The sequence below is a fragment of the Perissodus microlepis genome, chromosome 12 (genome assembly GCF_051167445.1).
Source record: "Perissodus microlepis isolate ML-2025 ecotype Zambia chromosome 12, ASM5116744v1, whole genome shotgun sequence".
In the NCBI taxonomy this organism is placed as follows: Eukaryota; Metazoa; Chordata; class Actinopteri; order Cichliformes; family Cichlidae; genus Perissodus; species Perissodus microlepis.
The window spans coordinates 270507-298073 of record NC_140472.1 but is presented as its reverse complement, the minus strand read 5'-3'; the positions used below and the strand labels follow the sequence as shown (position 1 = coordinate 298073).

General features: G+C 40.7%; 1 protein-coding gene across 1 annotated transcript; it reads left to right on the top strand.

The window, feature by feature from the left end:
• npr3 (natriuretic peptide receptor 3) lies at nucleotides 1–27363 on the top strand. The gene is made up of 8 exons (XM_084945672.1): nucleotides 1–1323; nucleotides 18304–18426; nucleotides 20329–20504; nucleotides 22205–22340; nucleotides 24463–24557; nucleotides 24647–24779; nucleotides 24863–24947; nucleotides 25346–27363. The coding sequence occupies exons 1-8, from the start codon at nucleotides 663–665 to the stop codon at nucleotides 25455–25457; spliced, it is 1521 nt and encodes a 506-aa protein (XP_084801798.1). The 5' UTR covers nucleotides 1–662; the 3' UTR covers nucleotides 25458–27363.
• Nucleotides 27364–27567: the final 204 nt, after the last annotated feature.

The window sequence follows — 27567 nt, the reverse complement described above, 5'->3', positions numbered from 1 at the left end:
ACATTTTTCCACCAGTCTTTAGACTTATTTGCTACTAATGCTGAAAATGTCTATACAGAGATCTTGGTTACTGCAGAGTCCATGCACACCTGCAGTTTGATGGCTTGTGTTGTTGTTAATTAAACCCTGTCTAAATAAATGATCTATAGCTGTGTTACAGATGGTTAGAGCTTGATCAACAAAAAGTAAAGAGCGTCATCTGCATTAACTGGAGCGCATTAAGTCACGCTACGTTGAAGTGGCTCATTGTGCGCTCGGGAGCGGTGTAGCTTTAAGAAGGAGGTGGGCAGCGCTCCGATGACGCATGAATAATCCTGAAAAGACGCTTCTAAACTCCAGGCCGGAGCCAGCGTGTATGATGGCTGTTGACTGAGCTGGAAGAATTTCCGAGCCTGGCACGATCAACTGTTGAGAAAATAGTTTGAACAGGTTCAGGAGCTTGGGAAGCGACTCTAAATGCAGAATAAAACACACCCATTCTGGTAGATTGGCTTCTCCAAAAGACAAATACAGTTATTTACTATTAAGGCATTTACTAACGACAGAGGGCTTTCTGTTTGCAGCTCTATGTGCGCTGCCGAGAGCCAACTTGAGGGAAGGAACATTGGAAGAATATTTCTCTAAAAGTCTTTGGCTGTCTGTCTTGAAGAGGAAGTGCTACCATGCCACATTTGAGAACACTATGTGTCTATTTCTTGGTAGCCCTGAGCCCAGTTATGACAAACACCATGACCGAGGACTTAGATGTTTTGGTATTTTTGCCACAAAATAATTCTTATCTTTTTTCATATGAACGAGTCGCACCGGCGATCCGTTACGCACAAAAGAGACTGAAGGCAGACGGGGGTCAGTACTCCGGGTTCAACTTCAACATCCAGTTTGAAAACTCCGACTGCCTCTATGATGCTTTCTTCACATTAGCGGACAGGTCTTGCGGACAGAAGCCCGACCTGATCCTGGGTCCTGTGTGCGAGTACGAGGCTGCGGCAGTGGTAAGGCTGGCGTCCCACTGGAACATCCCGGTGATCTCGGCAGGTGCCCTGGCCACAGGTTTCGCGAACAAGAACAAAGAATACTCCCACCTGACTCGCATCGCCCCGCCATACGTGAAAATGGCAGAGACTTTCACGGCGATGTTTGAACACTTCTCCTGGAAGAGCGCTCTGCTGGTCTTCGAGGACGACCGGGAGCAGCGGAACTGTTACTTCACGTTAGAAGGAGTATACCATCTGATGAGTAACTATAACATTGAAAGCTATGTGTTAACTGATGACAAACCCCTGGACACTGACGAGCTGCTGCGAAGCATCAATGACATGGAAGGTAAAGCAGCTTTCCTTACTCACTTTAATTAGACGGTGTCTACAGTGTGCTTAATGACAGCTGAAATAAGTCTTGACTTAAGCTCATCGTCACTGGATTTGGCTGACAGCTAACCGTCATTCATAGCTCGGTGTAGACTATATATTGTTTGTGTTCTGTATGAAAGCCAGCGAGTTTCAGTTGATGAAACCAACGAGCCCTACACTGATGTGCCCTTCACAAGCCTGCATTTATCTGACATATCAGTTTGTACATGCACTCATAGTCCTCCACCACAGCAGATTTCAGTGAATGCAACAATCGTAATGGGCTAAATTAGCCACTGCCAGAAAATGTAAGTGCAAGTATATACCTGCACTGTCACACTAGTATTCACAGTCTGTACATTAACAACTATCCAAGTTTCACGTTTCAGCCCATTTCAGCTTCAGCAGTCTGAACTCGGTCAATCTTGTGGCTCTTTTAATCTCCTCCTCCACAGCAGCCTCTCATTACCAAAAGCAGCAGATCTGCTCATGCACAGGGATTAACTGACAGCTCATTGAATCAACTAAATGTTTTATCAGACACAATAAGCAACCTGAAGCTGTGAGAGATGTTTCCTCTTATTCACTGTTCTGTCCTCTTCTCTTACTACACTATTCACATAACAAAAGGCAGTGCTTCAGAAATGATACTAGACAATACAGTGAAAAGCATTTTCACTTTTTTTGCACATTTCTCAAACTTTCATGTTTCAGATCATCAAACAAATTTAATATTAGACAAATTTAAAATGCAGTTTTTAAATGATGATTTAAAAACCCACCTGGTCCTGTGTATTAAAAAAAGTAATTTCCCCAATAGGGCTGTGCGATATGACCAAAATCTCATATCCCGATGTAAAACATCTATCGTCCGATAACGATATAAATCACAAAAATGTAACATTTTCTGTAAATTCTGTGAATCTCAGGCAGCTGAAGTGTTTCCAGCTGGGCGTCGTGTATCTGGATCTCGTGTATCTATCATACCGATGCATGAAACTATACATTTTTAGACATAGGTTGTAACGGCCGCGGTTTCTTTGTGAGTATTTATTATATTATATTATTATTATTATTATTATTATATATTATACAGCTCCCACACCCACAGTATAAACAACAACTTATTGCAACTGCAGGGGAAAAAACGTATTTAAAATATGTAAAACATAGATCCTGTTTTTTGTTTGTTACAAAGAACAATTTAAATTGAAGATTGGGTTTTTAGATTGGTTTTCCTTTCCCACAGGATGTTAGACTTTGTGTTTCCCAAAGAACATTGTAGTGTGCTAAAGAGCCTCCTCTCATGGCTAAACTACTGTGGTGCGTAACCAGGTATATTGAAGCCTGGCACGTTTTCATTGATTCTGGGTCACATGTATCCTTCATTTCCATACTGGCTGTAAAGGCGAGGCAGAGCTTGTTTTAACGTTTTCAGTGTGCTCACTAGGGCTGTGCGATATGACCAAAATCTCATATCCCGATACAAGACATCTATCGTCCCGATAACGATATAAATCACAAAAATGTAACATTTTCTGTAAATTCTGTGAATCTCAGGCAGCTGAAGTGTTTCCAGCTGGGCGTCGTGTATCTGGATCTCGTGTATCTATCATACCGATGCATGAAACGATACATTTTTAGACATAGGTTGTAACGGCCGCCGTTTCTTTGTGAGTATTTATTACACGGCGTGCTGCGGAGAAAAGCCTGTTCTAACGTTTGAGTCGAAGGTTTATTTTTTAGCACCTGGCGGCTCTTTTTTACTTCTCATCCATAAATAATCTGCTCTTTCACGTGATTCAGTTTATTTTGAAAAGTCTCAACAGGATCTTGAGCTTTATTGTGAAAGGTTTATGTGGAAAATAAACAAGCGGACAGGCGATGGTTTTACCGTGTTGTTGCTAACGACAACGCATAAAAACAGGCACTTGTCCGTCTGTAGTGTGGTTATATTACATATAAGAGAAAGAGAGAACTTTAAGACATTAATATAGCCACTACAGTGACCATCAGAACTGAACTGTAAACAGTTTATTTTGCGACACCAAGAAACAAACAATAGCGTAAAATGAAACGATAGTTTTTATATCGTCATCCGATATATATCATTATATCGAACAGCCCTATGCCCCAATTTGTTAAATCATGAGTCATGTGATTAACCACATCATTTTTGAAGACCTGGGTTTAATTTGGGGCGACCGTGGCTCAGGGGGTTGGGAAGCACATCTGTAACCGGAAGGTCGCCCGTTCGATCCCCGGGCTCTCTGTCCTGGTCGTTGTGTCCGTGGGCAAGACACTTCACCTACCGCCTACTGGTGATGACCAGAGGGGCCGATGGCAGCCTCGCCTCTGTCAGTCTGCCCCAGGGCAGCTGTGGCTACAACTGTAGCTGCCTCCACCAGTGAGTGAATGTGAGAGTGAATGAATAATGAAATTGTGAAGCGCTTTGGGCGCCTTGAAAAGCGCTATATAAATCCAATCCATTGTTATTATTCATTTCCTTAGCCACACCCCTTTAATGTCAAAGCCTGTGATTCAACAATAAGAAAGAGACGGCGAAACGGCATCGACGGGCGATTTCCAGGAGAAACGCCGGCTCATCTCACATGGGCCAAAAACACGATGATGTTTGATTATTTTTGTAGGAAATAGTCTGTGGACATCACTGCTGATGTGAAACTAAGACAGCATTTCATAACAGGAACATCACACCAACAGTCCAACATGGTGGTGGTGGTGTGATGGTCGGGGGTTGCTTTCATGCTTCAGGATCTGGATGTAATTCGTGGAACCATGAATTCTAGGACAATGTCAGTGTGCTCACTCATGTCCTGCAGCAGCACACACAGAGTGTCTTCCTCTGAATAGTTTTTAAGAAGCAGGTTTTTTAGTGGCCTATTCAAAGTCCATCTGATATGTTTAATCTTACAGTGAAATCATTATTAAAAACCAACAATGTTATCTTATTAAAATTTGTTTCATCTGAATCATGTGTGATAAATATGCAACAAACTAAGGAATCAGAAAGAGGTCGAATACTTTTGCATGGCACTATCTACAGTAAATAATATAACATCTATAATAATGTATCCAATCATAATCCCAGATTTTTAAAGATCTCTGGTGTTTTTAGAAAATTAAGATGAATACAGAAGGAAGCTGTCCTGTAACTGAGAGAAACCCTGTCAGATATAACTCTGCTGCTTCTGCAGTGATTCCTCACAGCTCTGAAAACATGCGATATTTTTCAGCCTGTTCCTCTTCAGATCCAAGCAAACATCCCTCGTGTAGCACAAGCTATCGGTGGTGATAGGCATGTGTGTGTTTGTTTGTCCTCACCCCGCCCACTGCCTCCACTGCTTAGACAGACTTACATAACATCCTGCATGCTGTCTGCATGGTCCATCATCTCGTGTCTAATGGTTTTGTTGCTTCTCACTTGACAATCTGGACTCCTTCTTCTCTCCAGGAACATTTCCAACTCACCTCGAACCACACCAGCCAACTAGCATCGTGTATGCTGTCATTTCTACACGATTGCTCTGTTTGCTGCTGTATCACTGTGTTTCACTGCTCATCACTATGTCACACAGCTTCTTCTCTGCGAGTGTGTCCAGAGGTGTTTTTGCATGGCCATTAAAAACTGCCAATGGAAAGTAAAGTAAGCCAAAACCATTTAAACCAGTGGGATTACTGTTGGTAAATAAAGCATGGTAATGAAGCGCAGCAAATCATAGGGCCACCCAGTAATCAAGCCAGGGACTCACTCAACACATTTGAACCCATGTGATATGTGCTTAAAGCGCGAGGCTAAAATACTGATAAGCAGGTTGTTGGCACCGCTGCTGTGGTCATGACAGCCCTGAGGAAGTGGAACCATATCAGAGTAGCGGCTGCGCCGGTGTCATAAAGAGTTGCCTGTGATAAACTTTAAATGGTGACGAGAGACTAAGTGCACTTGATGGCAAGACATGAGTTTGAGATATTTTATGGGATTCAACAGCCGAGCAGTGGGCAGAGCTGAACGCTCCTCCATGTTTCATGTGTGGCTACACAAAAACATCAATAACCAGTGTGAACACAGCAGGTTTTTCTAAGAAATGTAAATCTTTCCTAACTAGCTTCCAGTGAGAGGCATCATGTCTGATGATGCTGTGACAGCTCTCAGCTTTTCCCCGTGCTGGCACTCAGTTGCTACTCTCATCTGTTATGATGTCATAGTCACGTTTGTAGGAAATGATCAGTTTTTACACAAAACTCTGTATGGAGAGTTCAGAAGAACAGAAATGCCCACAAACATGGACTGTTGCACATTATACAACTTGTTCAAGATGAACAACTACTTCAGTGTAAAACAACTGCCAACATGATCTTATAAATGGTGTTGTTGACCTGTCACCCAGAGACAGCGCAGCGTTACAGCCTGCAAAGCAACTATTGTACTGCGAAATATCACCAGGGCTCAGGATGGGCCCAAACAATCCAGAGTGGTGTCCTGGCACCAACATGAATAGGTCAACTTGATAATAATTACATATTATTCGTTATTTTTTGTGTGCTGTATGGTGTTGCTTTCATCTGACAGCACAGAGGTGCTTGATCAGCAATAAGAAAATGATGACGTCTGTGGTAAATAGTGAGTTATTACTGCTAAAACACTAATAATGTCCAAATATCTTGTATAGACAGTAGGGATGGGACTCAGTTTTGCAGAGAGCTGAGTCGCAGTAGTTCAGTTCGGGTTAATAGTTAGTCTGCTTATCAGTGTGACATGCACTCGAGCTACAATCAGCTGATTTCAGTCTGCGTGTTGCAGTCTACAGCATGGATATGGACATTACTTTTACTACATAAAAGGACGAGAATGCGACGGTAAAGTGCAAGCTGCATCTATCTGCACACACGCCATGCTAATGCTAAGCTAGCCAAGTGATGTTAGCATGGGCGAATGCTGACCCTACCCCAGCAGCCAGAGCCTGAACTTCAACGGGTAACAAACAGGTGAGCAGTTGGACTGCAGCCTCTGTTTCGACCTGTTCTTCTTTCTAAGGTAGAGTCACTGTGCTGATAACGTTTGTTCTGATTTTCATCTTTGCTTTGTGTTTTCAGCTTTGTGTTTGTTCATACCTAAATACTGAGAGAAAAATCATGTGTGTGTCCTCATTAGGGCAGGGCTGTTGTGTAGGACTGTAGCCTTAAATGTGTTTCAGGTCATCTTATGGAGAAATGCAACACTATTATACCAAGTAGCATAATGAATTATTTACTTTGAAGAACAGTGTTGTGTAACGTGTGTAACACATGACGACCCCAGCACTGATCACAACAGACAGGGGAGATACAACAAACACAGACATTTGACCACATTGTATCCAATTAATGTGCACAAATGTAACATCATTAATATGCTGCTTAGTGGTGACTCTCAGAGTGAAGCCAATGACAATCGTTAATAGGATCATTCAGTAATAGGAACTCCTTAATAATAATAATGTAGTATTGGTTGCCATTTTATAATAGCAGAGCAGGGAGAATATTAACAGGAACTAAAAAGAGAGCTTATATTTCTCCCATATGAGCTTCTCTTTACTGACTTACTATCAAATTAAATTTTAAATCCTTCTCCATCCAGTATCAAGTCCTGAATGATCAGGTCAGTTATATCTTAAAGACCTCATACTGTCCTGCATTTCTCGCAGTTTCCAAAAATAGAATGGGATTCAAAGCCTTTAGGTGTCCAGGAGATAGTCATCTACTTTAAAAATCGAGCTTCAGCCTTTCCTTTTGAGTGATGGTGACTTTGAACGTAGTTATTCTGATATAAGCTCCGGCTGCTGGGGGACTTCCCATCATTACTGAAAAGCATTTTGTAAAAACACCACGTCCAGTTTTGGGATATCCTTACCTGGATGATCGATGCATTAAGACCTCAGCTGGTGCAGACTTTTGTGTGTGCTTTGTGCTTTCTGCTGTTAGTGGTTAGACTCTCTGTGCTTATCTCTCTGCTTTCTCGTTTGATGCTGCAACTTTTCAAATGTCAAATGCCTGCCCTCACTGAGGCCTGTTTTGACAGAGAGCTCCAGTTAAAAGGTGCTCTTTCTCCCCAGTGCAAAGTTCTTACTCAAAGGGATTTGCCGAGTCATTAGCTTCTTATCTGTAGTACTGGTAAATGGTAAATGGCTGGTTCTGAGCACTCAAAACACTTTATACAACATATCTCTTTCACACATTCATGAGGTTTTTCCATGGTTAAGGGTTTACTTTCCAACATCCCTCTCTGGATGGACTGGAGAGAAACTTGGGGATAGGATCTTGCTCAAAGACATTGGGTATGCTGACTGTAGCAGCCAGGGATTAAATCACCAATGTTCTAATTCATAGATGACCTGTTCTACCTCCTAACCTACAACCACCTCACATCCATGCCTCTACTTGGAAAAGCCACAGAATCAGATTCTTGTGTTGTGGTATTTTGAGTTTTGTTTTCCTTTACTATATTTATAAAGACCCATATTTATAAAGGTCGGTTTATCCTTTAATAACCTTTAATCTGCTTACTTTAACTTTTAATGGAGAACAGCATAAACAGGTTTTGGAGCAACATACCAACGCTTGATGTGTTTTTCAGAACAGACCGTTCTTATTTTGATAGCATCAGAATACATTCTGCATATATTCCAACAGTACGGCTCAGCAGTAAGAGTCAAGGTGTAAAGCTGTCTCACAGGTAATCCCATTTTATTATTCATGAAAGCCGATTAGTACATTTTGATAAAATCACTCAATATAGAGTTAGTGTTATTTTCAGATGTCACCTGTCCCCCATATCAGGTAATATGATGACAGATGCTTCCATTAGCTAGAAGACTTCCGTTAGATGACCGAAGAAATATCATCTGGTCTGGTCTCAAATTCTGTTGCAACATTTGGAGCATGATTGAACGATATGAAAGCATGCATCCATGCTGCCTTGGCTCAGCTGATGGAGGTAGGTCATGACCTCAGCCCGTTCTCACTCCCGACACGTAATATACCGACAATTTGTCACGTCCCGAGGCATTCAATGGGAACGTGAAAGGTGACCTTCCACGTTCCTATGCTACCTGCCGGATTGTGGATGAAATGGATTAGAATGACACTCCCGCGGTAACACATGTTCCAGCCGTATATTCCACACCTAACCATAACCTCAGGCTCTTGTAGAATGTATGAGATTCAGGCTGTAGATATTGATATTTCACAATATCTTGCGATGTGCTTGCACTAAGGTTGGGTGATTGGGCGAATATATCGACGATAGGCCGCCCTATCGTTGATAGTTTTTACAAGAGCCATTTATTTATTTATTTGTCCATGAGTAAGTTTGCTAATAATGTTGGTTGAAGCTAACAGAAGCAGTCAACAGAAGTAAATAAACGCACTGTTTTAACAGCCTCCTCCTCAGAGTGTGCCCAAATGCAGAGATTCATTTACACAGACTCATAACAGAAAGAAAGAACAGCAGCAGCCTATGTTCAGAAAAAAAAAAGCATTATATATATAAATAAAAACCACAATAATGGGGATGGAAACAAAGAGAAACTGTCAGGGTCCCTGTGTCTACCCTGGGGTCGGCAACCCTGGGCACACGTGCCACAGTTGGCACACGAAGGGTTAACAAATAGCACGACCATAGCTGGACTGGCCGTCGGGATACCGGGCATTTGCTCGGTGGGCCGATGGTGATTTTTCGATTTTATGGGCTGATGATTTTTTTTTTTTTTTTTTTTTTGTAATGGAATAAACAATGAAAGGTGGTGGATTGTCCAGATGCTGGCCGGTGTGTAAAAAAAACTCAGTTGTTTGGTGGTGGCTGTGGCGGAGCTTCCACAGAGGCCAGCAGGTGGATGAGAGAAAGGGGAGGCAGGAGGAGCAGAGCCCCGAGGCGGCCGCCGGTGCGAGTGTCAGGTGAACTGATCTTCAGGTAAGAAGTTATGACCTGCAGTCTATCTGGGTCAGATATAAACCAAGTTTAGGTGGAGTTTATTTTCGTTGTGCTGACTTTTTCGTACTGCGTACTAGCTAGCATGACAGAGTTTCTATACAGCTGGGTGGGTGCTATGATGTTACTGATAGTGAACTTTATTCATAATGTTAGTTAGTAGAGTTGGTTTACCTTTTAGGTGACATGAAAGAGTTGAAGGGAAGTTATGAACTGTTTCTGAGAGACGAATAACACCAGGATCCTTTTCTATGTAGCTGACGGCTGGTAACTGTGCAGGGGCGGGTCTAGCAAAGTTTTGCCAGGGGGGCAGGTAGGGCATTAACAGGGAGAGGGGGGCACAAGGAAATACTTTTCTTTCTTATTCTCATTTAAAATATCTGGCTGTTATTAAATAATTATCTGATGTTTTGTCCCAGTCCAGCCCTGGGCACGACACGCAGTGAATTAATCTGAGAAGGTGCATTAAAAAATAAATGGCCACGCCAGCGGTGCACATTGCAGATTAGCTCGCATAGACACATTAGTTGTGCCGCTTCTTAATGACGGTATCTTAGCTAACAACCCAACTACCAGATTCAACTTGTAATTGGCTAAAAATAACTTAGCCTACTGGTGAGAGGGACGTTGCTAGCTTTCCACATTCCGACACTTCAAAAGCTTCAGGAGCTCTCCGCTCAGCGCAGCATCAGCACCGCGGAAATACACGGATACATCTGCAGACTCGAGACAGAATTCGCGATGCGTTTTCAGGACTTTCAGGTGTTTGGACCAATGTTTTCTTTTCTGATCAAACCAGAAGCTTTAATGAGCAGCTAGATTTGTCTCGCATTAACTGGCTGAGTTAATGCCAGTTAATGCAACATCGAAATGCAGCTGATTGAACTGAAAAGCTCGACTCTGTGGGGGTCAAAGTTTGCAGAACTACGAACGCAGCTGGAATCCACAGCTGTGCGTGTTCATGGAGCTGCATGTTCACCTGCTGGACATCACTACCTGACAAGTTTAACTGTCTTCAGAACATTGCAGAGGCCTTATTGACAGTATTTGGCTCTACATGTCTGTGTGAGCAGATTTTCCCTCACATGAGTCCTCAGGCAGCCGTCTGAATGCTGGACACTGGGAGACCTGTGTCTCTGAGTGGGAGACCAGAGATCACATGGTCTCCCACTCAGAGATAACAAACATGTCATATTGGCTCAGTTTATTTTTCTTATCATTGTTGTGAGGAGACCATAAATAGCATTTGCATTTTCTGTTGTACAGTTCATTTGTTGTTATGGATAAAAAGTCTTTTTGTTTCAAAATAGCTGATAACTATTCGCTGATAGCTGCAAACATCTGCGGACAAATATAATCTATAAAGTTGTTCTATATAGTGTGTAACTGTTAATATAGAGCGTTATTACATTTATTGCTAATGCAATCATATGGCACACTGACTTCTGAGGAGATTTTAGATGCACTCATCATCAGAAAGGTTGCCGACCCCTGCTCTACCCGGTCGGCTCAGTGTGGCTACATGTGTGTTTGTTTTGATTTTGTTCCTGCTCTCTCCCTCCCTCTCTTTCCCTCCTCCCTCCGCCTGGGTGGAGCTCACCTGTGGGCTCCTGCCTTTGGCTCACGCACCTGGTCGCAATCACACACCTGTGGCTCATCACCCGACAGTGTTCCAGTCCCTTTATAAGATGGCAGCACCGTGCTTCTCGTCACTGGACCGTTGCCGACTCTCGTCAGTGTAAACCCAGCTCAGTTTACTCTCGTGTTTTCTTAGCGATCTACCCGTAGTGATGCTTTCGTGTCTCTGTGAATAGACTTCCCTGGACCAACCCCTGTGTTACCTGAGCGAAGTTCAGGTAACACAGTGAAGTGAGTGAAGTTTGGAGTGAGCTTTGGTGTTTTCTGTGGAGTGTGAAGAGGAGCGTGAGGCGTGGAGCGTGGACGGAGTGTGGAGTTAGGAGTGTGTGTGGACTTCCAGCGTCTTGTCCCCCGTTCGTGTGTGGATCCCCGGAGCCCGTCCTTCCCCACTTTGTAAATAGATCACCTGGTGTTGCTGTAAATCAGTGTTTCTTAACCTTGTTGGAGGTACCGAACCCCACCAGTTTCATATGCGCAGTCACTGAACCCCTCTTTAGTGAAAAATAAAATATGATGTTTTTCAAATTCAAGACATAGATATGTTTTTTACTGGTGTACAAAATGAGCCGTGCATGTCACGGCGGAGGCTCTGCCAAACCCCTGAGATCGACTCACCGAACCCCTAGGGTTCGATCGAACCCAGGTTAAGAACCACTGCTGTAAATAAAGACTCTTGTGTTCTCTATTCAGAGCCTGCGCGTGAGTCCTTTCAGTCCCGTTGTGACAGAAACTGGCTTCTTTTTTCCACTAACGTGTTTACAGGTCGTTCCAGTGTTTGTATGACACACTCGACCAAACAACAAATAAATAAAAAATCTAAATGTCTCTTGCAGCGATCATAAAAAGAAATCTCTGACGTAAAGCTACGTTTTTTGTGCGATTCGGCGCGTCTCAAATAAATAAATAAATAAATACATACATACATAATCCAAAAAGTATCTATATTAATACTGAAACAAACAAGAAAAGAAGGTCAAATATTCCCTCTAAACAAAATTCTGTGACAGGCAAACGAGCATGTTTACTTCATCAGGTTTCAGCAGGTGGTTAACAATATTAGCAGCGGTGATGAAGACGTGTTCTGAAGGTGTGTTTGTGGCTGGTGTACACAGCCCGTGCCATGTGTGACATCAACGTTTTTCATGTACTTTCCATCAAACAAGTGGATCGTCTTCTCCGTCTACAACCTCCTCGCTGAGGTAACAGTCCATTTCTATCTGTGCCTTCTCCTCCAGTGTGCAATTTGGCAATTAGTTCGTCCATGTTTGGACTTCTTCTATGTTCTAAACGCGCAAATCAGTCCGTGCATGATTACATTGCTCCGCCCATCAAAAAGTCTGCGCATGTGCAACTGATGATTTTCGGTTGGAACATGTTTACGTATCGCCCAAAGTTAGCTTGCACTTCATGTTGCAGTTTAAAAATGATCCATCTTTACTTGCCATCGTTATAGGAAGCAATACCTGCTCTACAGGTATTGCTTCCTATAGCCTTACGTTTGCCTTACCCTATACCTGATGAAGCCTCAATAGACTGCAAATTTGTAAACCAATAAATGTGGTGAGCAAACCTGTCTGCAGGAGTTTCATTTATGTGAAACTGGTTAGGAGAGCACATATTAACCAATAACATTAATTATCAGTGTTAAATTATGTGATTAACATATGCTAATATTATCCTAAATGCTAAACGCTGCCTCCTCTCTGGGTGTCTCCTGTTGTTCTTGTTGCTAATAGGAATTACGCCATGGTTAGATATTTTATCACGTGAGACTGAACAGGTGTTTTCTAAAACAAAGCCTGCAAACCTGGTTCTACATTGTTTCTTGTGTTTTTCTAAAAATGTTAACTATGTATCTTTTATCCATCTACACAATAAGGAAACAATGTTTCTTTACTGTTAGAGTAAAAAGGTTTATGACCTATACACTGTTACAGCTTAACTACAGTCTCAGCTCATCAGTCCAAGCTCATCAGTTCCTCTAGGAATGGTGGTGAGAAGTACAAAAATTGAAACACTACCATGACATTAATACTCCTCCTGGGCACCATCTGCTCCTCTTTACATGTTCAGGTTACCGTAGGCAACTAATAATATGTCATCAGCCATCAGTTTCTCTCCACCAGGTCTGGAAAAAGCAGTGCCTGTGTGTTTGTAATTGCATTATGGATAGAGCTGTGGCTGTGGTATACAACACTAGATTCAGACCCACTTCAGGTAAACGTTGACATATGCAGTTTTCTTCATACTCTTCCAGCTTTCTCAGATGTGTTGCCATTGAAAAATAAGACACAGATGAGATTTTCATCAAATGTAAAAGTTTAAAGATTTGATATGTTTCCTCTGTTTGACTGAGAACCAAATGTTGGGTTATTACTTTAGACCGTGTCCCAAATTCCCGGAGCTGATATTGTACAATAAAACCTTAAGTCAAGCTGGGTGTCATGTTTCTATTTTGAATGAAGCGTGAAGCACAGATATGAAGAGTAATATTATTTTTCTAAAGGCTTCATTTATGCTTTTAAACCATGAATATTAAAGGCAGTGAATCACATGTTTATCAGCTTCAGTTTCAGGCTGTCGTCAGCTTTGCCCGTTATTATCTGACGATCCAGGTTTTTTGAGATGATGTCATTTGGAATTTGATCCTTTAGTTTGATTTTCCTGATAACTGAAAAAATTAATTGTTTTATACTCAGTTTGAAATGCAAATAAAATTACAATGTAAGATGTAGGGTTAGGGTTAGGGGTTAGTTTTAGCTTAGTTTTAGTATATAAAGGCAAATGGCTTAGCCCTCTCAGGCTCAAATTAAACCTTTTGTTGCTAATGCACAACCAAGTCCTCCAGTGGTACTTCTGAGTAAAAAAACCTCATAAAATATGTATGTGGGGTAATCAGGTTGTTAGTTTTTAACTGTTGTAAATCGGCAACGCCTGCCTTGAGAGGGTTAATCAAGAATTGAGCTGCGGTTGGTTGAAGGCCTCGATAGGGACTGGCGGCAGCTCCCGGGCCTGGCAGATCCCCCCGTATACTAATGAGAGATGGGTGGGGCACGAAAACGCGAACAAACAGCTTGTAGAACTGGGGCGGGGGGTGCGGGTCATATATAGAAAATACACGGAAGGGGCGTGTTTGGAGGCGTGATCCCGCCCCTGAAATTTTGATAATTTATCTCCAATAATTCAAAACTATGTGCTTCTCCCAACGTATGCAAACAAAAAACCCAAACTATTTGTTATAGATGATTTTGTAACATCACATCATAAAGATTCTAACACAAACTGAAAATAAAGCACCTTTTTTGTGATTGGTTCATTTCCATTGTTAGTCCATGTGAGACCTGCACTCTGATCCTGAATCTGTATGAAGGACAGAACTCCTCCAGGGCTCCGGTAGGACTCGAGATCCACTTTGACTCTGCGACCACAAGTGACTTGATAATCAGGCTGCAAGGTTCAGACAGTGATATGTACCCCAGGACTATAATAATAAGGAGAAACAGTTAGTCAGGAAATACATATTGATTTCTGTATCTTAAGGACTCTGTTTAACTGACCTACATATAGATATTTATGCTCCACCCTCCTTTCTTTTCCTTATCCCGTTCACCTGTCTGACAAGCACATCCAACATCACTGCTTGTTGTTTTATGGAAATGGCATTAAAATTTGCCTCTGCCCATTTTCACTATGTTCTAGTTCGAAAGCTAACAGGCAAAACAGGGCATCTGAAATACAGTGTGGGCACTCAGTAAGTGCTCCATGTGCTGGCCCATTCCTGAGTTCATTTGTAACGAGCATCAGCGCTCCAGCAAAAAGGAAAATCCAGAAGTTTTGAAATATTGCTGGCTGCAAGCGCTGCCCCGTGGAATGGCTTGCAGAGCATATACAGGGCCAGTAGTGTGTAGAGCCCAGTGTAATTAAAGGGTGCTACAGTGCTGGCAGTACTGAGGTGAAGTTTGTCCCACTGACTCAAGGGATATTTCAGGAGGTGTGTTTAAGTGACAGAGTTGTGAGGAATGTTCCAGCGAGACTCTGAATCTTCCTTATTAGAAGGGGCGCTGGGGTTACTGTTTTTCAATTGCAAGCCTTGTTTGTGCAGCCATGTGTTTGTTGGTTTATTTATTTTTAATCACTGGGACACCAGAGGGGAAAAAAACCCTTTTATACAACCCAGCAAAAACCTTCGTTACATTTGACTTTTTCCTCCTCGGCTCACTTCATTCATTTTGATCATTAAATATTTAAAGTAAACAGAAAAGGCTCTGCGGTCTACAGAGTAGTGAGGAGTCTCTTTACTAACATGGATTTCTTAAATTCTTCAGATGATTATCTTTAAATTCCTGCAATTAATATGCAAATCAAGGTGCTTTATATGAACTCTATTAATTTGATTAATATTTGTTTTTCTAGTTTTCGAGGACTTTGCATTGTTGAATTGAATAATAATAATAAAAATGTTACAATTACAACTTGAAAAGTGGTCAGTTTTTACTTCAAAGGCATTCGAGAAACACCGACTACGTGGTTCTGGTAACTGGTCCCAGCGTGTTGGAGTGTGAAGACCAGTCTGAACTCAAATGTAAAATAATTTAATTTTATATTAAATCAGTATTCCACAAGTGTGAATAAAGTGTGCACACTTGCTCACAAAGTGCTGTTGCTGTTTCACTCATAGTTTAGTGACTTTTTCTGCACTTTAACTTTAACTCCAGAATTCTGTTTGGAGCTTGAACAAATGCAAAGCATGGACAGATGAGAAGAAGCTGCATCTGTATTTGTTCAACTTATTCGCTGAGATTAAGTTACACATGAAAGTGCATCCAAAGAGAACCGGCATCTTCTGAGCATGTCTCAGTTCAGTTTGTACAGCACCAAATCACAACAGGATCAAGACGTTTTATATTTGAAGTTAAAGACGCTACAATAATGTCTCCACACTGTATGTGTGTAAAGCTTTCTTCTTTTGAGAACAATACAAATCCAGCACTGATCCTGACTTGCAGTGAATCAAACTGTAAAAAACGTAGCGTGGTCCATTTCTAGCACTGACATATACGTCTCCTCCTGGTGGATAATACAATGCATAATACCAATATCAGTTCTGGGTTTATTTTAGTCATTTTATCTTGGCTCTGCATCAAATCTCCAACAATTTTTCCTATCACAGCCATCAGTAGGAACACCTGCCGTTTGGCCCATTTCAGCACCAGTCTACCAAAGCATGTGCTTACCCGTGCCACAGACATCACAGCTTTGTCCAAAGAGCAAAAGGGAAAAAGACACAGTTGTGTTGTGTTTAAACTAAAACGTCCTCTAATCAGCTTGTTATGGTTTACTGGTTACACACATGCCTCTTTTTTCTCAGGGCATATTAGTGTGTCAGGCCACCAAGCAGCTGGTACTTCTTATAAAAAGTGAAACAATGTAGGACTCATATAAACTCTGCATTGTAATGGTCTGCACAATGCAACTACTTTGGTTGTGAAAGAAGGATTGCTGGCTCCTCCGAGACAAGATGCTGAAGTGGCCTTCAAGAGATAAGTTGCTTCCAGTGCAGCTGTTTTAGTTTTAGACTAAAGTTCTGGTATGAAAACGTGTGAGACTGGACAAATAAGACTTTTACTAGAAAGTGCTTTGGAGAAAAGCACCAGTACCAGTTTCAATTTTATAGAAGTCCACTACTCGACAGAACTTGAAACATCCAATAATAATTATAATAATAATCCAATAATGTTGATCAAATGATAATGAGTGGCAGTGGATACAGTTACATACAGTAAAAGCAAGTGAGGTGTGTCCCTAAGTGCAGGAGTCTTGGAGTGTTGTTCCTGAGAAAGACACAATGAACAGTGAACCTGCACCTAGCTTTGACTGTGTTTCATCGGTACACAGCTTCTTAATGCTTCGAGTGCTCAGTAAGAGTAGAAAAGCACTATTTAAATGTGTAGTTGATGTGTTGCGTGTTTTCCTGGTTGTTCTACAGTCCAAGCCCTTGGCAGTGATTCAGGTGGTAAACCAACAAATTATATTAAGTATATAAAGGTTACGAAATATAGGTTTCATCTATGTAGTGTATTAACTCCATCTTAGAAACAGGAGCTTGTACATCTGGAGACAACTTGAAGTCCTGGTTGTTTGTGTTGATATGAGTCAGCTGTGCACTTCAGTATCTGATCAACATACCTCTTGAGCACCTTCCTCTTTAGGATGTGTTCTCAGGCATGCTCAGCTGGTACCATGCTGTCCACATCTGCATATGAACACCAAATACTGAGAAATGGAAGAAGCTGGGCTGCTGTAATGAATCTTTTCCTTACAGTTCATTAGTGTGTACCTAAATGCTTAGTCTGTTGTGCAGCGACATCAAGCAGCCCAGCAGGATCAGAAAGTTCTTCATCTTGAAGATCGAATCACGTTTTGAAATGAAATATGAGTCATGATGCAGTCTGTACAGACAGCTTGATTAAGTTAAAAGCTTATCTGTTCCATCAGATGTGAGGACGGTGTCTGACTAACATGGCTGATTAAACTGAAAATATACAGTTTAAGTAACAGCACTGATTGTGCCAATGTGGCCCAAAAGCAGCACACTGCATGGAGTCCATCAGCTGATTAGCTTTAGCCAGCTGTCTCTGACGGCAGCTGGTCCAGTATCTGCTCCAGGCTCTAATCAGAGTGACGTGCATCCAGGATTACACACCACACATCCACTGGTTCCATTTTGTGCAACCAGCAACACACTGTTGGAAATAGTCCACAGAACGCTCTGTGTATACGTGCACATCAGGCCTGATGCTTACAGTAATAATTATCAGCAGCTGTGCTGGAGATAGGCTTGTGGTAAATTTCTTACTGTTTTCACTTTGATGGTTCTTTTCATCATTTGAAGCTATGTGAGGTATGTGTGTTAGAATTTGATTAACATGATATGCTCCTCAAAAGAGAATTACATCTGGGACATGTGGGGTTTGATGCTATTGTGGAGCACTAACCTGCACATCAAGAAAGATTGTAACTGGCTACACAGTAAATTACATGCATTAAATATCTGATGTGCTTGGAATGAAAATCTGTCAGGAACTACGATTATTTGATGACTGTGTGAAAAATGTATACAAGTGTGGCAAAACCACACCACCCACCCGACTGTGAATCTGACTGAATTGTTATTATTTTTACTATTATTTGTGGAGCTTGGGTTATCTTTTAATGTAAATTACACTAAAGCTCACCTAAATTAATTTTCCCTTTTCATAACTTATTGTGTCCAAATAAACTGATGAGCCTATTAAATGACTTTTTGTCTCTGTCTGATTTTCTCTGCAGTGGTGATTATGTGCATGGGAGCAGAAAAAATAAGAGAGATCATGCTGGCTGCACACAAACGACAGATGACAACTGGCAAATGCATATTCTTTAATGTTGAACTCTTTAATTCCTCTTCTTATGGTAAGTTAACATCCATTACCTTAAATGTGTCTAACATACATATTTAAGGTAAATAATTATTAGAAAGCACTGGCATTGTCTGTCAAGGTTTGTTAAAGTGTGTACCAGTTAAGTAAGGCAGTGCATTTCTGTATACATTTAAATGGAAAATAGAGGTAAAGTTGCAGATTGCACCCCTCCTTCCAAGTGTGCGGAAAATAAGATGCAAGGTGGTTGGTGCCCGCGTGGTGGTAACCGCCAAACCAGGTGGACAAAGGTGAAGGGAGGCATTGGGCTGAAGGAGGAGTCCTGTCGGGCTTGGTTAGCCTGTGGGACTTCAGAGGCAGGTACTGACAGGCCAAGCGGAACACAGCTCAGGCAATGACTGAACCAAAAACTCAGGTGTGGGAGGAGTTTGGAGAGGCAATGGAAAAAGACTTGTGGACTGCCTTGAAGAGTTTCTGGCAAACTCAGGCGACTCAGGAGGGGTACAAGTGCTGGTGGAGCACTGCTGACTTCAACTGAGGATTCAGTTACTTTGAGGACCTCTTTAATACCACTGACATGTCTTCTGTAGAGGAAGCAGAGTCTGGGGACGAGGGGGACGACTCGTCCATCACCGGGAGTGAGGCAGTTAAACAACTCCTTGGTGGCAGAGCTCCTCAGGTGGACAAGAGTCGCCCTGAGTTCCTGACGGCTCTGGATGTTGTAAAGCTGTCTTGGTTGACACACCTCTACGATGGCGATCAGGAGTGGTACCTTTGGACTGGCAGACCAGGGTGGTGGTTCCCATCTTTTAGAAGACGGACTGGAGGGTGTGCTGAAACTATACGGTGATCACACTCTTCAGCCTCTCCGGGAAAGTCTATGTCACGGTGCTGGAAAGGAGATTACGTCTGTTCGTCGAACCTCGGATACAGGAGAAACAATGCAGTTTTCGTTCCAGTCAGAGAATACTGGTCCAGCTCTTTATCCTCTCGTGGATACGTGAGGGAATGAAAATCAGCACCTCCAATCTGAGGCCATGGTCCTCAGACGGAAAATGATGGAGTGCCCACTCAAGTCAAGTCAAGTGGCTTTATTGTCAGTAAAACCATGTGCAGTGGTACAGTACACAGTGAAGCATTCCTCCGAAGCCATGGTGCTACATACAACAGACAATCAACACAGGCCTACATAAAGACTGAGCATTGTGCAAAAAGTAACTTGATGTGTAAATGTGTGTGTGATAAAAAGCACAAAAACAACATCATTTAGTCCAAAGTGGTCGTTGCGTTCATGAGGCTCCGGGTCAGGGACGAGTTACCTCTCCCTTAGAGATAGGGTGAGGAGCCGCTGCTGCTCCACATCAGAAGGAACTAGTTGAGGTGGTTTGGAAATTTGACAAGGATGCCTCCTGGGTGCCTTCTGGTTGAGGTGGTCCAGGCATGTCTCACAGGAGGAAGCCCTGTGGGAGATCCAAGACAGGCTGGAGAGATTGTCTGGAGAGATCTCTTGGCTGGCCTGGGAATGCCTTGGTGTTCCCTCGGACAAGCTGGAGGTGGCCAGGAAGAGGGAGGTCTGGGCTTCTCTGCTTAGGCCGCTGACCAAGCGACCCAGCCTTGGATTAGTGGAAGAAAATGGATAGATGGATGGATATTAGTGACATTACCCATTTAATTCATTCAAATTAGAATAATTGCAGACTACTTTAGTTCACTTTAATTCAATTTTATTGATCTAGCACAAGTTCTCTTCTTTGTGAGGCATCAGTAGATGTGAAACGATTAAAGAAAGACTCTCAGTAGTTCTTAGTTCTACTTCACAGGTTCAATTTGATGGGGTTTGTATGTAAATGTATGCTCTATGTAACAAGCAAAGCATTACATTTGTAAATTATTTGGTAAATGTAGGTTTTTTTGTCCCTGGAAACTTAAATTCTAGGCAATGGCTCATGGAAGAGAGGTGATGAATACGACAACGATGCAAGGCAAGCCTACGCTGCTCTGAACACTGTGACTCTTCTGAGAACTGTCAAGCCTGAGTTTGAGAACTTCTCCATAGAAATGAAAATGCCTTTTGAAAAAGTAGGGCTTCATGACTGCAACGACTGTGAAAATGTAAGTATGTCTATCAATATCAGACTAAGAAAACTGAATCGTAAATGCTGATATGTTTGCCTCATATCTGGTGGTTTAGGTAGTGATTTTGGAGGGTCAAGTGAACAGAACTAAAGAAATATGTGTGACAACTGGAACCTTACAGGACTTTTCCAGGGTTAGAATAATATATGACTAGTGTTAAATAGCAGTTTAGTATATTAGCTCACACTAAAACTGCTGTTAAGATTATTCCAATTCAGTTTTATTTATATAGTGTCAAACCACAACAAAAAACCCGTCTAGGTAAAGATCCTACAATAATACAGATAACCCCAACAATTAGACGACCCCCTCAGAGCAAGTACAACGTCAAACTGGTGAGTAAAACCCCAAGCATTATATATGTCAGAGGTTTTAGGGAAGTTCAAATTGGGAAAAAGTCAAAAAAACAAATTGTGTTGTTTTTTAAGCCAAAAATGACAAAAAAAAAAAAAAAAAGCCACATAAAGAATATACAACATGAACAGTACAGACAGGCTGCAGTGGACTCTCACTTCAACCTTTGTATGTTATAACTTTGTTCTTTTCTGCAGCTGATTGTCGGGCCATCAGCAACACTGGAGACTGGAACACAGAGATGAGACAGACTGGACACAAAAGAGGAACTAAAATAAAGCAGCAAAAATCAAGAACTATAAATAACAAACACATGCAGTAAAAAATAACATATTTAGGAATTAGAACCTTCATTATCTAATAACTTTCTAAGACATAAGTCCAGAATAAAACTAAAGATACTTGGTCAAAGACCAAGGACCATGGTATCATGGGAGTCTGTGGGAATTAACTCACTTATGGAGCCTGCCAGAATCCCAGTTTTAGCCCCAGGGGCAGCAAGATTTCATACAATGGTGTGTACCACTTCTTTCAGAGACTAGCAGAAACAAATGTGTTTTACATCGCAGTGCTATTTAAAAGTTAAACTACAGAAAATTCCTAAAATGGGATACTTTATAGAGGTTCTAAAAGTAGATTAAGACTACATAATAAAACCACCAAGTGAAATAATTGGATGTTTTCAGTGGGAGAAACGTTTCAACACTCATGCAGGTGACTTCTTTAGTCTCAGCTGACTTCAGGTTTCCAACCTTATAAACAGGACATTTGCACAACGAATGAAACTAGTCCACTGTTCATTCAGTGGGCTGGTGTCAGTCACTGAAGAAGTCACTTGGATGAGTGATGGAACGTTTTTCCCACTGAAAACAGATGCAGATGAACAGAATCAACTTTTTGGGATGTACTTACCTGGATGATTGTGCACGCATCAAGAAATTTACACTTAGTCTCTTTGTGTGGCTCAGAAGGTAGATTCTGATCAGAAGGTTCGTGGTTCGATCCCTGGCTCCCCCTAGTCTGCATGTCAACTATCCTTGGGCAAGACATTAAGTTTCTCTCCGATGCGTCCATCGGAGTATGAATGTTAGTTTAGTAAGCACTTAAAATCATAGAAGAAAGTGCTGTGTGAATGTTGTGTGTGGGAGAGAAGCTCTATATAAGAATCAGTCCATTTACCATTTGCATATTGAGTAAATTGATAATATAATCTGTCAGTTCTTCAAAAGATAAATGTATGCAAAGCATCGTGACATCTGTCCTAAAAAGCCATCGTGATTATGTGAACAGCACAGTCACTTCATGAATTTGTTTCATGTCAGGTCAACATGTTTGTTGAGGGATTCCATGATGCCCTGTTACTGTATACCATCGCCTTGCATGAAGCCATGAAAAATGGGTACAGCAAGAAGAATGGAACAGAGATCACCTCACGTATGTGGAACAGAACGTTCGAAGGTAAACACACGAGATGGTGTTATGTGACCATCATTTAGTCTGATGTTATTTTGTATATGATCAAATATAAACTTGTAGACTTCATATTTGCTTAACTCTAAAGCAACATCTGCACATCGACAAAACAAGAGCAATGAAGAATGAACTTTTAAATGCCACTGATGCAAAGGAGTAAAAAAACATCAGGCTGACGTGGAATTAACACTGACATTAATATACCATTGTACAGAAAATACAGTGACTGATGACTCTGCAGGTACTGTGCTGATCGCTGATGATCGCTCTGAAATCATTTGCTCTCTAGAAAACTAACAAATCTGAGAAGCAGTTTTTGAACCAACTTTATGTTAGACTACTTTTAATTAACTGCTTTAGCCCACTTACAATGAGAATTTTAAAAAATCTTGTTCCTGACCTGTAGCATGTTAACACTATTGGAAGTAAAAATAACTTGAATTCCAATTTTGAAAGCAAAACTTTATTTTTTATTTTTTTTGCTCTGACTTGTATTATGAGTCTGTGGTCTGGGAGAGAGTCTGTAACTCTGTCTGCAAAATACAGTAAATAATGACCAATGTTGAGCAATTAATTATATAGTTACTTCTTCAAAAAAGTAACTGAGTTTGGCAAACAACAAAGTTTTTTGCAGCTGTTTACCTAAAAATGCAGCCAAGGTGTTTTTTAAATAAACATTTCAAACTATTTACAGAACAATCAGCTGTTCTGCATCAAATCTGATGCCACACAAATTATTTGTGCCACTCCAAAAATAATTTCTGTCCACTATGAGATGAAGGAGAACAACAGCCTGATACCTGCAGGCCTGACAGCAGCAGATGTATCACTGCTGTAACACCTGTAACATTCAGCAGTCGCCTCATTGTTCTGACACACACAACAAAACTACTGACTACACTACACACTAACTACACACTAACTACACAAGATTTGTGCTAAATGTCGCAAATCTCTCACATCGCACAACACCGCCGTCACTCCTAAAACTTCCCCCCGTTTCTTAACAACTAAATGCCATGTTGCCATATCATTTTTTGATTGGTCCACATTTTTCCACCAATAGGAAAGGCTGGGGGGGTTTGGTTTTGTTTTTGTTCACACGCTTTCGAGCGTTTTCCTTATAAAATGCAGTTTTTACCGTTTCTTCCCGCAGTAAATATAAACAACGACAGTATTCAGGAAGAAAACCAAACATTGCAGATATTTTTATCATAACTCTGGTTTTACGTGGCCGATCAACACAATTTAAAAACTGGTATAAAGTCCACACTTTTTCCGTCAGTTGTTCCGTCTGTCCTGCTCACATCTCCAATGGTTGTACACGTTGTCATTAACGTGGCTTCACTCCACATCAGCCGCTTTGCACATAAGGACGCTGTCATAGCCTGTCAACCACGTGGATTAGCTGCGTATATACGAATGTGAATCGCATCATTGGCTGGACTGTGGGATAAGGAGGCATCGTTCTGATCCCATACGGGAGCAGCCAGTCACTCACTGACTAACACTGCAAAACAGAATTGTTAAAGTTTTAATGTTAATTCAGGTTAGATTTTTTTTTTGTGTGCGCAACACAGATTTTTTCTGCGCAGAGACGTGCCAGCAGTGCGCAATTGCGCAGCTTAGAGGGAACATTGGTTGTCAGTCCACATAGTATTTTCCCAAACGTGTTGGGGATCATCAGGATACTTGTTGGTGAGATGAGCCCTTGTGTTGTTTTTGGTTTCTCCTTGGAACTCTCCCATGGATGCCATTTTTGCTCTGTGTCTTGTTGAATAATGAACTCTGACCTTAACTGAGGCAATGAAGGCCTGCAGTTCCTTAGATGTTGTTCTAGGTTCTTTTGTGACCTCCTGGAGGAGATGTCGATGCACTTTTGGAAAAAATTTTGGTAGGTTAGTCACTCCTGGGAAGATTATTTAAAATCGTTATCTTTGTTTAGTACTACAATTTATTTTGTGATCTGAAAGATGTAAACGTGACAAATATGCCAAAAAGGAAAACAAAACAAAAACCTTTTCATGCACTATGAGGTGGTGAGGTATCTTTCCCGCTACATTTCTGGGATTGTAGTCAAATAATGCTGCTTCATAATGGGTTGCAGGAATTGCTGGCCAAGTGTCTATAGATGCCAATGGTGATAGAAATGGAGATTTCTCTTTGATGACCATGATAAATGTTGAAGCAGGAACCTATGAGGTAAGAAGAAGCTCTAAGGTCTCTAACAGGCTTCGTATTGGGAATGTGTTGTGCAGCTTAATAACAACAACAATTTGACTCATTTACAGGTGGTGGCCAATTACTTTGGTGTAAATGGGACTTTTCAGCTGTTGCCAGCATTCAACACTGAGCATTTCACTCTGAAAGGAGGGGATAAAGACCACCCTGAGAAAACCGATAAATCAGACACACCCTGTAAATGTATGTTAATGACACGTGTGACATTGATGAACAATATTTCTGGTGCAGTGTTTGTTTTCACTAATGAGTGCTCGTCCAAACAGGTGGACTAGGAGTGTCAGCTTTGACTGGAGTCATAGTCGGAGCTGTTCTGGGGGCTGTGATCCTCGTAGCGTTCTACTTTTTCAGGTAAAAAACGATTTAGTCAGCTCTTCTGGACAGTGGCGTGTTCTGGTGTAATTTTGCCTTGGATAAAAACTATGTACACTTCAGGAATTATATCTCAAATGAAACCTTACTGACTCAAAACTGGTTAACTTACTAAAATTAGGAAGAAATGAAAACTTCAGAGTTTATCAGCAGTCACATCATCAAACACTCAAGTGAAGGACTTTCATATTAGATTTTCCTGATTTATTTTGCATGTTATACCGTTTTAACTTTAGCCCCTGCTTTCAGAGGTCTCCATGACTTTGCTGAGTATGATTTAATGGTGAAAGAGAGGAATTTAAGTAAAAATTGTAGAGGAAAAACAAACATATTGAAAGACATCGTTTTCTACTTTATTTTGAATCCTTCTTGTGCAGAAAAAACTACAGAATTACCATTGAGCGTCGCACACACGGCGAAGAATGTGACTCTGGGAAGCATCGTCAGCTACGAGAAGACTCCATTAGGTCAAACTTCTCAGCAGCATAATGAGAGGCTGACACAGTCCATGGAGAATCGCACATGTGACCAAAGACTTTGCAGTGGCTGTCAGTAGACCCACAGTGTTAATTATGAGACACTCGTTTTTGTGTCCTTTGATGTTTTGACTTATAACTCAGGACAGCTGTAACAGTCACAAAGCACCACTCACTTGGATTTTCCCCCACACAAAGGTAAATGATTGTATTGGTGTTTCATGATATTTGGCCACAATGTTCTTTGAGGTTTTTCTAGTCATCTGTTATTATTATTATTATTATTATTATTATTATTATTATTATTATTATTATTATTCACACCATTCTAACTAATAACTGTGAATAATTCAAAACAGACGGCATATTTAACACTATATTGGCATGCACTACTAGCAGAGTTGTTGAGATCTATTTTTACCTTGCAGTTTTAAAAACAGTGTATACATGTAGTAAACCTAAATGTCATCTTAACACTTTAAGGATATAACAGAGCTACAGGGGTATAGACTCGATCTATATCAATAGGTGATAAGCTACTGATCTTGAGCTACTGATACTGTAAGGTTTTCAGTTCATTACAACATTGCTGCAGTCTGGTAGCCTCCATACAAATCATGCTCCATCAGTTTTCTAATCATGCTGGTTTCTAATGATTGTTTTCTTTTAAATAATTTTATTTTAAAAATTCCACATATAATTAATTCACCACCTGAAAAGATAGTAAAGATATTTTTACTGATAATGTGTACTTTACGTTGCATTTTTATTACTGGTTCTTTATGAAACTTTAATATAGCAGTAAACAATATTTTCTGTGTAAAGATGTGTATAAAAGCATAATTACAGAGAATCACTTCACACTTCCTGTCTGTGTCTTGCAATACAAGCGTCTCGTACATGACATTTCATGAGTCCTTACCTTTGAAACACTGTCCTGGTTCATAAAGAGACACATGTGAAAGTGAGATGACAGCGTGCACTCAGGAGCAGCCAACCCCAAAACCCAAAGTAGTAAAAACAATACTTTATTCATATTTACTTACTTTCAGCATCCCTGCTGTTCTCCTCTGTGCTCTCTTTCATTCTGTGTGTGTCTACATCGCCTTTGAGGCTGTAAATAAATTGCAAAGAGAAGAGAAAGGCGACCTGATATTTTTGACACTTGTCTCACTTTCAATAAACTGATGTCCGTAAACACAACTCTGGACAGGAGCCCAACAGCACATGATCACCAAGGCCACGTTTTTTGCCAAAGGAGAATAAGTTATTAGAAGTAAGTTATTGTTATTAAGGGCGTATTGTTGAGACATTCATTAATTAGTTAGTGATTTATTTATATTAGTACAGTCGTGGTTTTTAGTAACATAAATAAGCTCTTTTCTACAGGCTGTTTAATAAATCTATAGATAAGGTTGTTAGCTTACTTATTGAGGTTGTACGCAGGGGAAAATCATTTCAGCAAGAACTGATTTATTGTTTATCATTTCGTAAAAAAAAACAAACAAAAACAATTTTATTCTTAAGCACTGGGTTATTTTTTTTTTAATCTGTGTGTAATATTATTATAATGACTCCTGGCATGTGGTTGTTTATGATGACTGAACATTGAACGCGATGTGTTTAAATTATTTCTTGTAAATTATAACATCTATTATGTTACATATTTCTCTCAATTTTGAATTTATAATAAGTTTGTATTTTCTTGTTAGGATTATTTCTAAAGCATACTTTTACTACAATAATAGTTCAGTTGTACCCTACAAATACTTCTCAAGTATCACTTATAATACAAATATAGGGAATTCTTGAGTTTATAAGCCAGTGTTAATGTTGATATTATTTTAATTAGAGTATACGTTGTGATAGGAATACAGTTTATCCTACATCATTAAACTTTTGGTTTGTCTGAAATGTCATCAACATTGTTTTGTTTAATAACATGCAAATAATGAATAATGAGAATAAAAGGTGATATTGAATTCTTTATGAGCATTCATAGGCCAAATAATACAAGACAATGATGGAGCAGGTTTATCACATTTCATAGTAAATTTAAAGTTATAAAACTATTTGATATCATACCGACTGACAATATGTTTCTTTGACAAAGAAGAGGACAA